Genomic DNA, 13,688 nt, shown 5'->3' with positions numbered 1-13,688 from the left:
TTTCTGTTTCGATGTGGCTCGGATTTATTTCGACTAGAGCAGGAACACGCTTTCCACCTGGTTCTTTTAACAGAGTAGGGTGCTTTCCTCTTCCTCGGTTTCGATATGTATAGGTACAGAAAAAATACTTCCCAGGCCATATCATTTTATTTTATTCAAATCATATGGCTTAGCCAGTCTAGCTGCTGTATTTTAGCTCGTTAGATTATGCTGACACCTTTATAGTTCTTGAACAGCTCATACATATTTACCTTGCGAGGCTCTGGTGACCCGAAACTCTTATGGAAACAGGCGTTACGTTTTGGATCCACATCCGGTAAAGAACCCTCAAAAAACCTTCGGAGAGTGTCTGTACCGCTAAAACAACAACAAAAACAACGAGTACGAATTCTAAGGCGTTATTCAAACATTTTCTAATAGAGGGCGTTTTCAAACGGCAGCCGAGATAGGGCGATATTTCCATTTGCCGAGAGAGTGCTTTACTTTTCAGCTTTTACTCAGTCCAAAGTATAATTTGTTGGCAAAGGTTAGCAGATTTACCGCGTCTGAAGCTGCGCTTATAAGGTCCAACCAGCCAGTACACGGTCGGCTGCAATCTTTGTTGCTGTTGCAGCGGTAAAAACACTTCCCGAAGGCCAATGGGATGGATTATCCATACACAATTTCGCTAACATTGGAACTACAATTCTGTGGATACGCCCCACCTGGCCATTGCCTCTTGGTACACCAGTCGCAGTTACTAAATGCTGAATAAAGTGTACCCTGCAATATTCCTCAAAAACCCCAGCCGTAAATGCTGTTCCCCTATCGGATATTATTCTTTTTGGATTACCAAAAACCAATGACAACTTTTCCAAACTATCAATAACTGATGCAGCTTCTGTTGACCTTACTGGGTACACCCAGACGAACTTAGAAAACCCATCAACAACTACCAGAATATATTTGTACCTTTTAGAAGTCAAATCCAAAGGACCTACATGATCTATGTGAAAAGTTCCTAAAGGTGCATCTTCTTTATCGATTGGAGAGAGAAATCCTTCCTTCCTGTTTTGCCCTCCGTAATAATACACTCAACACAATTTCGAACTACCCTGTCTACTTTTGAACGTAATTATGGCATATAAAATTCTTTCTCCAAGCATTCCTGCGTTGTCTTTACGCCAAAATGTCCTTTACTATGCACAATCTTAATTATCTCTTCCTCTATAGCAAACGGTACTACCAACAGTTCCGTCGTTGGATCTTTATATAATAAATCATATTTCACAAAAAAGTCTGAATACTGCTCCCTCTCAAGTAATTTCCGTATTGTCTTAATCCATTCATCGCTCCTCTAAGCTCCTTTAAACGATGCCTAATTGAATCTTCTACTAACAAACACGCGACACGACTTAATGCATCTACATGTTTCATCTTTGTTTCAGAACGGTGTTCAATTGTAAAATCAAAATCCTGAAGGAAAATAGCCCACCTTGAAACTCTAAGTGGAACCTCAACTTTCTTCATAGTTTGAGTGAAAGCATTACAATCTGTTACTAGTTTGAACTTAAGCCCCATTAGGTAAATACGCCATTTTTTAAGTGCCTCAATGATAGCAAGAACCTCCAGTTCATACGAATGGTATTTTTCTTCTTGTTGACTTGTGCGACGACTCATATACTGAACGGGATGATATTGCTGATCGGTAGTATCCTTCTGCAATAATACTGCTCCGTACCCATACATGCAAGCATCCGTATGTACTTCCGTCACTGCTCGTGGGTCATATATCTTAAGTACTGGGGCACTTACTAAGGCTGCTTTTAATTGTTCAACAGCCAAACATTCTTCTTCACTCATTTTAAATTTTACATTTTTCCTTAATAAATCAGTAAGAGGCCTAGCTTTAGAGGCATAGTCAGGTACAAATCTTCTAAAGTAGGATGTTAGTCCTAAAAAACGTTGTATTTGCTTTGTATTATTTGGCATAGGGAAATTAGTAATAGCGCGAGTTTTCTCGACAGATGGTTTTATTGTTCCATTTTCTATCAAATAACCCAGAAATGATACTTTTCTTTTCAAAAACTGACATTTGTCCCATCTTATTTTAAGACCGTATTCTGAAGCACTCTTTAACACAATTTTCAAGCTTTCAATATTGGATTTTTCATCCTTTGTTGGAATAATAATATCGTCCATATAAACAACAATGGTACGATTTGGAATAAGATCTCTAAATACTGAACTAACAAATCTACAAAATACTGCTGGAGAGTTCGATATACCAAAGGGTACGTATAAAAATTCAAACTGTCCACTATGAGTAACAAAAGAAGTATATTTTCGAGAATCCTTATCTACATGAAAAAATCCATTTGCTAAGTCTAAAGTTGTAAAAACATTTGAACCCTGTAATCGCTCAATTACATCATCGATCAATGCCATTGGAAAATTATCCTTAATTATTTTTTCATTCAATTCGCGATAGTCACAGCACATTCTTTTGGTACCATCTTTTTTAGGCACCAAAACTATTGGTGAAGCATACTCAGATATACTTGACTGAATTATTCCATTTTCTAACCATTCGTTTATTTGCTTTTCAATATAAACCTGATCAATACGAGACGTTCTTCTAGGAGTAGTGTACACTGGTATATCATCTTTAAGTACAATTTTCATAACAACAGGACTTTCTCTTTCCTTTACTGACTTATATGTATTCACTGTTGATGACACCAAACATGCATTTTCCCTACTTAGGTGTTCTAAGTCAAGTGATATTTCGTTTTTCTTGAACTCTTCTACAGACATGGAGATATGATCAAACTCACTAAACAAATCGCAACGCTCATTAAAGATTTTAGCAAATCTTTTAAGGAAAATTGCCTCACCTTCTCTAACCAACATGTCCACGTTCTTCAGAACACAATTACCTATTATAGCGGCATAACGCAAATCTACTTCGTTTACGACATGAAATGTAACGTCCATGATTACATTATCAATGTCAACCTTCACATCCAAACTTCCTATAGTGTCAATGGCACTTTCCTTCAAACCCATTAGTCGACGTCTGTCGCTATTTAATTTAATTTCATTATCCATCATATCTAAGATATCTTTACGGATAATACAAAGATCACAACTTGTATCTAATAAAGCAGAAAATTTATACCCACATAATTGAATATCTTTAAATATTAATCCACACTTGTCACGCAAAATATTAACACTCTGACCTGTCTTAATAGCATTGTTTTTTGATACTACCTCGTTACATTCGAAGGATCTGTGTCCCATCCTATTACATTTGTAACAACGATATTGTTTCCCTTGACAATTATTAGCAAAATGAGATGCATCTCCACATTTAAAGCACTTTTTTGATTCCGTATTTAAACCACTTGACTTTGATTCAATGCGTTTTACTGGTGATGAAAATATACCTCTTTCTGCGTTTGTTGGGTTTGACTAACCTTCTCATAAATCTTAATTTGTCTTCTTAATTCACTCACATCTTTGGCCTGATATAAAACTGATTTGTTTATTTTAGAGTCAGGTATCCCATTCATAAAATAGTCAATTATGCTTTCACTATCTAAACTGATAGGCTTTCCTATCTCTATAATAGAGTAAAGATATTCAAGAAATGATTCATTATGTTTTTTGCGACGATTTCGCAAAAGCTTGTGTACCTCTGATGAAGACAACTTCGCTCCAAATTCATCTATAAGAGCCTTTTTCAATGAGTGCCAATCTCGTATATCCCTAACACCCCTAATATACAACCTAGCTGCACCTTTTAATAATTGCTTGGCATAAATGAACATTTGCAAACTATTCCATCCTACAATAGTTGCACTATCTTCAAACTCACGCACTGATTAACGTCAAGTGAGTATACACCTGTAAAAGAGGATACACTATCTTCAATATCCTTAAGGGTAAAACGTGAAACATTCCGGGTTTGTAAACCCACTTCAGCAGCTTCCTCGTACCGACTAACACTCGATTCAACATCACTATCTTCGCGATCAGAAAGGCCGAAATGTTCGATTAAGCGCAACTGCAAATTCGACTTATTGCCATCTGTGGTTAAACCTAACTCCCTAAGCTTTTCCCGCAATACTGCTACAGTTGCACTTCTAATAGTTTGAAGAGATCCATTTCTTAATATGTTTTTTTTTAAATCAACTAAGCAAAACTAAACCTAAACGCCGGTTACAAATATTTGTTTTATGTAATACAAAAGTTAAATACAAATAATATATGTATGTTTTTACAAAATTAATTACGATATGAGTTGAAAAGTATTTTCAAATAAAATTTTTTTATAATATTTCCTACTGGCTTGAATAATTACATTAGAATATTTAGAAACATTGTTTACATTTTTTGTTTTGTCTTCTTTTTTTAAATCGGTTTTAATTATTGTCTTTTTGTTTATACATCATTATTGTCATTGCATACTCACAATACTGATTTCCTTTTTTCTCAAAAATGCAAAACCAACTTTTCTACGTATCTGGCCCTTTAGATGTTCGATATGTTTTCTGCTTCTTCTGCCTTTTCGGTACACGTTCTGCTTTCTGTTGCTTTACATAATTAGTGATAGTCTTCCTCAATTTGGTGCAAACCCATTTTTATTTTGATACCAGAGTAAATTGTTTCATTTTTTTTTTACTTCCAATGGTGGTATTTCACGCCGATTTTCAATAGAATTAATTTGTTTGAGTTGAAGTATTTCTTACAAACAACGTTTGGATTGAAATTCAAAACTTTTATTTTTGATTAGTAGATGAATTTTAGAAAATTTTTCTTTCAATTTATTGTTTTTTGTTTTGCTCAATATCTTTTCATGAGAGATTTACACATGCAGATATTTTTAAAAATTTTCCGCAAATGTTCCATGCACACACATACGTATATTTATGATGAGATCGTTTTTCAATTTAAACGGATTATCGCACACATATAAACGAATAATATTGCTGCGGTTGAGACCCCAAAGATGTAGCAACATTTGGTTTTAACACATTTTTTATATTTAAATATTTATTTTAATAATTATGTATACTAAATTAGTACATGAAATTGTTCTTTTTTTTAAAAGATTTTAAAAATTAATTTAAATTAAGGTTTTGTGTGTTCCGGCGTAATTATTTTTATATTTTTTCTACAACTGAACTGATCTGATTTTTTCTATTCCATTTATACTATTTTCCCTGAGTTACCTTCTTTGTTTCTTCAGAAATAGATTACTTTGTTTTAGTATTTTAGTACTTGAGTTGGTACTATTCCTACATCTATATTGGGTCCCAGGGCATATGGGAATGAAAAAGCGGATGAACTAGCTAAAAAGGGCGCTTCCCTTGAAGCTTGCTCCGTAGACGTCCCAATTAGACTGGGCGAAATTGAGCGAAGGCGAGAGGTGCACATGATCGACCAAGCAGGAAAGGTGTGGGTTCAAACGCGGGGCTGTAAAGTGTCGACGATTATGTGTAGGTCTTTCAACCTTAGACTAACAAAGTAGCTTCTATCATTAAAAATAGAGGACTGTAGACTCGTGACGGGTATTTTGAATGGACACTGCTAAAACCTCACCCATCTGAAAGCAAACGGTGCTGCATAAAAAATCGTATGTGTCGGGCCTATAATATCTCTAAGGCCACTCTGCTGTGTCAGCTGTTTTTTATTTAGGTTTTGTGTTTGATGACAACCAGTTCAAAATAGTTTAATAGTACATATTTGTATATTTTTGCGATCTAATAATGTAAACACTTTGACCTCAAAACAAAAGATGAATTCCGTACGAGGAAGCTTAGCCAGTATACCTGGAGCATTGACCAATTTTATCAGCGAAAGTGCTTCCAATTTGTTACCACAAAATAGCTTCACAGGCAGTGACAGTGGTGCTGTTGGCAGTGCAACAACAAACAATGACGATGACGTTAGCTCAACAGCGTCGCAAAGTGATAAATCCTATCCAATACCAGCCTCTTTGGTAAAAGAACAATGGCGTTTAATATTCACATCCGACGCAAATATACAAGATTTGGAAGCAGCTATAGCGCACTGTCGTGATTTGGTAATGTTATCAGATGAGTGCAGTGAGGAGAGACGGTGGTTGGTACGCCATTTGGTCGATTTACGCCTCTCCCTTAAAGAATTGGAATCAGCACAGGCTGATCCGTTGGAAGTAGCGCCTCAAGTAAAAACAGTCGTGGGACATCATTTCAATATACAAAGAAGTGGTCATATTGCTGCACGACAATATTGTGATCATTGTAGTGGCATTATATGGCGTATGATACAAACAAGTTATATATGTAGCGATTGCAATTTTATGGCACATCAAAAATGTTTAGACAGTGTTGTGCGTATATGTGCGCATGTGATTGCGTCGGAACGTCGCTATCCTGTTGATGAAATTTGTCCAGAAATTGGGTTGGCTGCTCAAAATTATAAATGTGCGGAGTGTGGAACGCTGTTGAATTTTAGTGAGTTTCTATATACCTATATGCATAGTATGCGTGTAGGTATGCACATCGGCATACAGTCATACATACATACATATATTTTTGCTGATAAGATAAATTATACTAATTCGAAACATTAGCTTGCAAATAGCTCGCGGCTATAATTTCATTCATTTTTATTTTAAATTTTAAACAATTTTTTAATTTTATTTTAGCACTACCTGAGTCGGTTAGCTGTTTTGGCTCAAACAAAAAAGCGGGTAAAGACTATCAGTTATAAAACGCTTACACCAGGGAAATTTATTTGAAATAGCAACCATTGTGTTTTTTCAAAAGAACTGGCTATTCATCCGGAAATTATTCTGTACTGTCCAAAATAAAGTAAGAAGACCAAAAAAACCAAAAAAAAAAAAAAAAAATTGGAGAACTTTGTGCTGAATTTTCCAGACGAATAGAGGCAGCCGTTATGAAAAAAAACTTGCACTATAAAACAAAACAATTGCATTGCTATCAACAATATCATTAGTATATACTTTTCCTTACTTGAACACTTCCTATATTTCTATATAGTTCCCTTTGCGCCATATCAGTGCTCTCCAGACATGAGATGTAAGGATAGATCGAAGAGCAAAGCTTTCGACTCTATAAATTTTGAAAATCTTGTCAAAAAATCCCTGTGGAGGCAGATAATGTTCAAGAAACACAACATTTACAGGAACCATTTCCCAGGCTTGTACTTCATGGAGCTTCACAAATTTGCCATTCGTGGCACGTCAATTTGGCTGCTAGTCCGGCCATCTCAAGAACCTTTTAGGTCTGTGGATTTTAGACCCTACTTGCAATAGGCATGGTTAACGCGAAGATATTCTAAGCTACGCAATCCACACCCATTTATAGGCTTGAATGAAACGACAGCCTGTGGTCGGTTAAAACGTAAGTCACCCCATTTCGAAGAAACGCCGTAAATAATATACTTCATGTACTTGGGGAATGGTCCAGAAAAGTTGTTAATGATACAAAAGACAATAGGCAAATCGATCTTGTTTTATCCGTCGTTATACCGTCTTCTGCCCTCAATGACTCACTGTAGGAAGTGAAAGGCTTCCAGACCTCCGTACTCAAAACTATCATACGGGTGTCTCCTTGTGACAGAAGAAAGGAACGATAGAAAGCGATATGAAGAGCTAGAGCAACTACAACACAAACTGGTCAAACCGTTGGAAAATGTTGACCGGTCATTGCCGAGCGCATTATGTCGTGTAATCGACTGCCAGCATCTTTATTTTTATCGGAAGAGGAAGGTCTCGATATCATATCAGTAGTAACTCAGTTAAAGTCATTCTAATCATAGTTTTATTGTCAATAACCGCAACGTCTCATTACTAGCTCCACCTTTAGCAATTAAAGATGAGGTTATGTCTTGTGGTACCTATATAGATCGGAGCTCGCGAACAGTATGATTTCTGAATATGACTAACGTTTTAAGGCACTTAAGCACTATAACCATAAAAATAGTGGTAGTGATCCATTTTTAATGTAAATATTTAACACTACATACATAACTTCCACCTTCATCGCATATTAACCTTATAAGACAAGAGAAATACATAATATATCTAAACAATAATTCATACATTGTATATTATATATTATTAACCCATTCTTTCTTGTTCTATCACTATAATAGAAAACTCCTGGATTGAACCACGCTTGTGTGACTATAGTGGACTATATTTTTGTCCGAATTGCCATTGGAATGATAGTAGCATCATACCTGCCCGTGTCGTGCATAATTGGGATTTTACACTATACAGGGTGTCACGTGCCTCGCTTCAAGAAATCACACTCTTCTACGATAAACCTTTGATAAAACTAGAAGAGGCTAATCCAAAACTTTTTATATTCCTAGAAAAGTTAGGTAGCGTCAAAAAGTTACGTCAAAACTTATTTCATATGAGAAAATACTTTCTAAAATGTCGCACAGCTAGCGAAGAGAAACTTTTGGATAAGCAATTGAGTGCTCTATTTATGCAAGATAATTTAGGCTCCAACGATTTACGTCACCACCTAATACAATCCACCGAATTTTATTCAATCAATGATTTAGAATTAATAGAGAAAGGAATTTTATTTGATTATATGCAGAAGCTATTTAATGCCTTCGATCTGCATATACGCCACTGTGAATTGTGTCGCGCCAAAGCGTATATCTGTGAGATTTGTAGCAATAATGAAGTGATATTTCCATTCGATGATGGTTGTATTATGTGTGATAAATGTAATTCAATTTATCATCGGGTTTGTATGACACGCAAGAACATGATTTGTCCGAAATGTGTTCGCATACAAGAACGTAAAAATCAATTAGACAGTAATAATGGTGCGAATGATGATGATGATGCTACAAATGCTAGCGAAGAAATTAATAATTAGCTAAGATTTTAGAATTAATCAAATAACGAATGAGTTTATGTATTTTTCTAATTACGCAAAAAGTCGTATGTAATAACTAATTTGGGCTGAATAGTTTGCCAAACAATTTAATGTACTTGTATATACTATAATTTAAGTATATCAAAACACGCCTGCTTTGAATGCAATTTATTTTTATGTAACATTGACTTTTCATAATCGTAAATAAATTGAGATTTTGAATCCCGAAAACATGACTAAGAAATGTTTACTAAGTGGAGACTGGCCCTGATACAATGTTCTTATATTTGGAAAATTGTATAGAAAGTTTTATACAACATTTTGTCTATTTTATGAATAAGGGGGTAAATTTATGTTGAGGGTGACCTTGAACAATTTTTGGATTTTTCTGATTCTCGTACCTAAAATCAGTCGAAATTGTTTTTGGTTGGATGACATCCAATTTTAAAAAAAGTCTGCAGCTTCCTCGATAAGGCGTAATTTATACTCTGCCGCTAACGACTTTGGTAGTCAACTGCATTACCTGAAGGTGCATTGGGTAGATAATACAGTATAATCCCTCTATTATCCTGTTATCGTAATTTTATTACATTTCCCTTTGCTTTTAGTAACTTTTGGAGACATTCAATTAAATTTCCCTTTAAATCAACAACAGCAGTAGGTTGAAATTCTTTTTGTAGTGGTGAATCTTTGGTGGTGATAAAAACACTCCCCATTAATTTTGGGGAGTGCTCTTAAGGTACTAGCCCTGGCCTTTTTTAAAGTACTTCACAATAACACTTCTACTGCTCGACAAATAGCGTGCTTAAATCAAACTGATTCTGTCGTGCCTCAGCTGCTGCTGCTTTTATACTTTTTGGTTTCCTCGTTGACATATTTCTAGGCTTTTCTATTTCTAGAATTTGCTACCAGCTATAACATAACTACAGATGCACGTTATAGCTTCTCATATGCGCGTGTATATATGAATGATACTTCCACAGATAATTGCCTACTTTTGGGAGCATCTCAGATAAGATATATGCATGTGTTCGTACGTCTCTCTCCGCTACGTGTACGTACATATGTGTAAACAATTGATTCGTTTATGTACACAAGTGACTGCCTGCTTTATTGTTGTTGTGGCTTCATTTACTTAGCATCAGACTAGTGATGTGAGTATCACTTAGTGTCACTAATATTCGTCACAATATTCTCTGTTGCCTCGTTCGCATATCTCTTTAAGGGTCTAGACTTTTTGGAACAGCTGCTATTTATCTCTCCTATATGTATCTGATATTCACATTTTCTTGTTGTTGTTGTTGTAGCTATAAGGACACTCCCCGGAGGCCTTGGGGAGTGTTATCCATGTTGATGATCCTTTGCCGGATGCAGATCCGGTGCGTTCTGGTAACAAGCACCATTAAGGCACTAGCCCGACCATCTCGGGAATGATTTAGTATGACCACGTGAAACCTTCAAGGCCATACCGCTCTCCCACCCCCTAGATCCATGACGAACTTGGGGTCGCCAGATCCTCGGCTGTTGAAGTAACAGGATTCGCCACGGGTAGGTGAGGTTGACAATTGGGTTGAATAAGCTATATTTTGCGCTGGAAACACCTTAAAAGGTTTGTGCTACACACCGCCCGAATAAGTTTGGTATTTTATTTAATTTCGCCTCAGGCATACCTGCCGCGGGTACATTCTGAGATCCCTAACAAGACGGGGGCATTCACATTTTGTCTTCTAGTTATATGTGAGTAATAAATTCTGCTTTTAGCTGCTGCCTACTTGTATGTGAAATATTCTCTTTGCTGTTACTTCGCTGTTTACATGTATTTGTGGCTGCTTGCTTTGATGTTTACATGTACATATGTGTGGCTGCTTGCTTTATTGTAACGACATGTATAACTTTCTAGCGCAGACATCGTGATTTGGGCGCTGAAATATTGTAATCCCACAGACTAAAAGTTACAACCTCACCTACATACATACATGAATGCTCTTGGTGCTAACTTTTTGATCACCTGCAGTACTTAATTTAACAAGTAAATTGTTGCACTTCACACACTAATGTATGTACATGTACCTTGCTAAAACATATGATATCCTCAGTAGGCTAAGTTTTCAGAGTGTTGAACTGTAAGATACGATTTTCCATTATTCCAGTCAAATTTTGTTAATAGACAATCCGGTTGCTGTGTTGTACTATTTCCACAGCCCTTATTACCTTCCTTCCTGGCTCGCCTTTGGGGATAAGTTGTCTTCCTTGGTCATCAATTCGAGTAGATGGGAAATCCAATATGAGAACTTGTTCATGCAAACTCGGCAACAAAATCAACTTTGGCAAAGAATGTGTTAGCCAAACTGTGTGTTGTCTTGAGCGCGGCAAAAAGAGGTGGGATTCGTTGCTGCCATTTCAGAGTATTCAGTTTCATGACTTGATGTTGTAACCCGTAACCCACAACGGGCTTAGATATTATAGCGGTAAGGTAAGAATGTCGTCAAAGGTGACAAAAATGCATAGAACTTAAGGTTCGCGGTACCGTATTCATATCCGAAGAAGTACTGCCCATACCTGTAACACTCTCCAACATAATAGATAACCTCGCCTCTGTGAGATGATTCCAATATGAATGCATACGCACACATCTTTAGTAGATAAGGCAGGTTTCTTAAGAAAGGAGAGGCAGGGATGACATAGTTTGACTGCCACAGGTGATGTGGATTTGTAATGTGGAACCGAAGTAAAGTACTTCGGGGTCATCTTTGAGATAAAGCTCCTACAGCATTACTCATTAATTCCACGTCACCTAGGGCCACGAAGTCCATAATGGTATGTCAAGGTCTAGCAAATTATGTGGCTGCAGCCAACATGTGCTGAAGTGAATGTATTCAATGGTGGTAAAACCCAATACAACCTATGGCTCGGTGGCCTGGGTATCGAGAACAACGACGAAGATGCAATGCTAACAAAACTCCAGCGACTGGCGTGTGTATGCATTGCATTATTCCACAACACCGTTAAAAGAAAATATGAATGAATAAAAGCCACCACACGTAGCGATGGATCAGTCGCCCAACCGAACCTTCCTGAACTCCGCAAATGACATATATTTTTGGAAGAGAGAGAGAGAGCAAAGAGAAAAATAGTGTTGGGGGTCTATAGTACAAATCGCTACGGAGCGTTCATAGGCCTCTCGAAAAATAAGCAGTTATTCTTACAGGGTCAATAACCGCATAGATAAATTATAAATTGAGAGCACATTCGAGTGATACTTGCCAGTTCTGTGAACAAGCAGCGGAGACGGCTGTACATATCTTCTTGGAATACGACGCAGTCTCAAGACGTAGAAAAAAGTTTTTGGGGTCCTCATGGGCAGAGCATTCGCACACACGAGCTCTCAAGCCAAAATAGTTACGTTACTTAATCAGGGAAGTCGATTGAATGAGTTACTGTGAAAGGGATGGGGCACAACAGACCAATGATCGCAGTGCAGTCCGCAACACTTATCTTTCTATATATGCTATTAACTTAAGATGATATTTCCGGGCGTACCGAATCTATATTCAGCAAAGATATATCAACATCGATAGCACTGTCCAAAAAGATATGACGGCGGATAGGGCCGGCTATCTTCAGCGGGTGATAGAAAGAGATACAGATACTAGCCCGCTGGTTTCGGTAGCGATTTACATGAGAAATTTTTGTATAAGTGCGTCGGGGCCGTCAGAAGGGACTGGTCTGGATAAGTTGATAAATTACAAAGGTGCATATTAATTGCGACTGAAGAAAACAAACTCGGTGTGGTTGACAAGAACTTCAAGGTGAGTCTTAGCCGTTACAGCAACAACATCAGAGATCCATAAAGTAAATTATAATAAAAAAAATGGGTTCCTGCTATATTCCTGTCCTTTTACTGGACGATTTTACGACTATGCACTTGGCCGCTAAAGACATTGGCGCCTAGAAAAAATCTATAAACTTACCACAGCAGGGGGTTCTATGCGTCGGATTTGTCCTGACCATAGGCTGTTTTTTCACTGTAATACTATTCAATTTATAGCGCTTTGCTAACAAATTATCCTTGGAGCAGCATGCTGTAACTCGAGTGCTTCATGCTCTATTGCTCCGAAAATCTACCAAACCTACATAGTTTTGGCCCAAGAAGGTTGTTTTCCAAGCGTGTCTCGTACTAAAGATAGATGCATCTAACTGGGTGTTATGGGTTTGTTCCCAATACACTACCTGCAATTTCGGTTCTCTTCTCAGCCAACTTCAATAAGTAACCATTGTTTTTTCGAGTAGCTCAAACTCCTGCTTCCTTGAACAACAATATCTGTAGGTTCTATAAAAACAACGCCTGTCACCAGCCGTCTCCGCCTCATTTTCATGAACGATGCCACTGACGGGTATACATATTTGCTGTGTTCTTCTGTCAATCCACATATCGAACAACACTGGGCACTCCAACATTGAGGCCCAGTTCCATGACTGCAACCGAACACGTGACCTATACCTATACCATCAAGGAACACTCTTCTGTCCTTGACCCCCAGGTTGACGACCTTCAAAGCTTAACTGCTAAGATTACAAAAGTAACCGCTAATTTGCGATGGTCACAACGTCCACCGTGAGCTAGGAAAATGGAGGCAGTATCGCAATATTACTCATCACAGCGTGCAATATAGCTTATTTGATCTGACTTCGCCATGTCAACCGCAAAGACAAAAACATCTATGTACTTTTGATCATATTTTGAAAATCGTATTGTTCACAACGACTTTAAAGCATACCAAGAACTTTGGC

General features: G+C 37.2%; 1 protein-coding gene across 2 annotated transcripts; it reads left to right on the top strand.

The window, feature by feature from the left end:
• The first annotated feature begins 5,688 nt into the window (after nt 1-5,688).
• Nucleotides 5,689-9,122, top strand: DEF8 (differentially expressed in FDCP 8 homolog). 2 transcript variants are annotated; one of them, XM_067792179.1, is made up of 3 exons: nt 5,689-6,485; nt 6,680-6,724; nt 8,152-9,122. In XM_067792179.1, the coding sequence occupies exons 1-3, from the start codon at nt 5,786-5,788 to the stop codon at nt 8,895-8,897; spliced, it is 1,491 nt and encodes a 496-aa protein (XP_067648280.1). In that variant the 5' UTR covers nt 5,689-5,785; the 3' UTR covers nt 8,898-9,122. The 2 variants fall into 2 exon arrangements, with proteins under 2 accessions (XP_067648280.1, XP_067648281.1); XM_067792180.1 differs by lacking the exon at nt 6,680-6,724.
• Nucleotides 9,123-13,688: the final 4,566 nt, after the last annotated feature.

The sequence above is a fragment of the Eurosta solidaginis genome, chromosome 5, assembly GCF_040869045.1.
Source record: "Eurosta solidaginis isolate ZX-2024a chromosome 5, ASM4086904v1, whole genome shotgun sequence".
Lineage (NCBI taxonomy): Eukaryota > Metazoa > Arthropoda > Insecta > Diptera > Tephritidae > Eurosta > Eurosta solidaginis.
Note: the sequence above shows the minus strand (reverse complement) of the source record. Positions and strands in the feature narration are given on the sequence as shown.

Bases quoted from the DNA above. Each gene is read 5' to 3' on its own strand.
- DEF8 (XM_067792179.1), top strand. From the start codon at position 5,786: ATGAATTCCGTACGAGGAAGCTTAGCCAGTATACCTGGAGCATTGACC. The intron at 6,486-6,679 runs GTGAGTTTCTAT...ATTTTATTTTAG, and splicing joins TGGAACGCTGTTGAATTTTA to CACTACCTGAGTCGGTTAGC. The intron at 6,725-8,151 runs GTAAAGACTATC...TCACTATAATAG, and splicing joins TGGCTCAAACAAAAAAGCGG to AAAACTCCTGGATTGAACCA.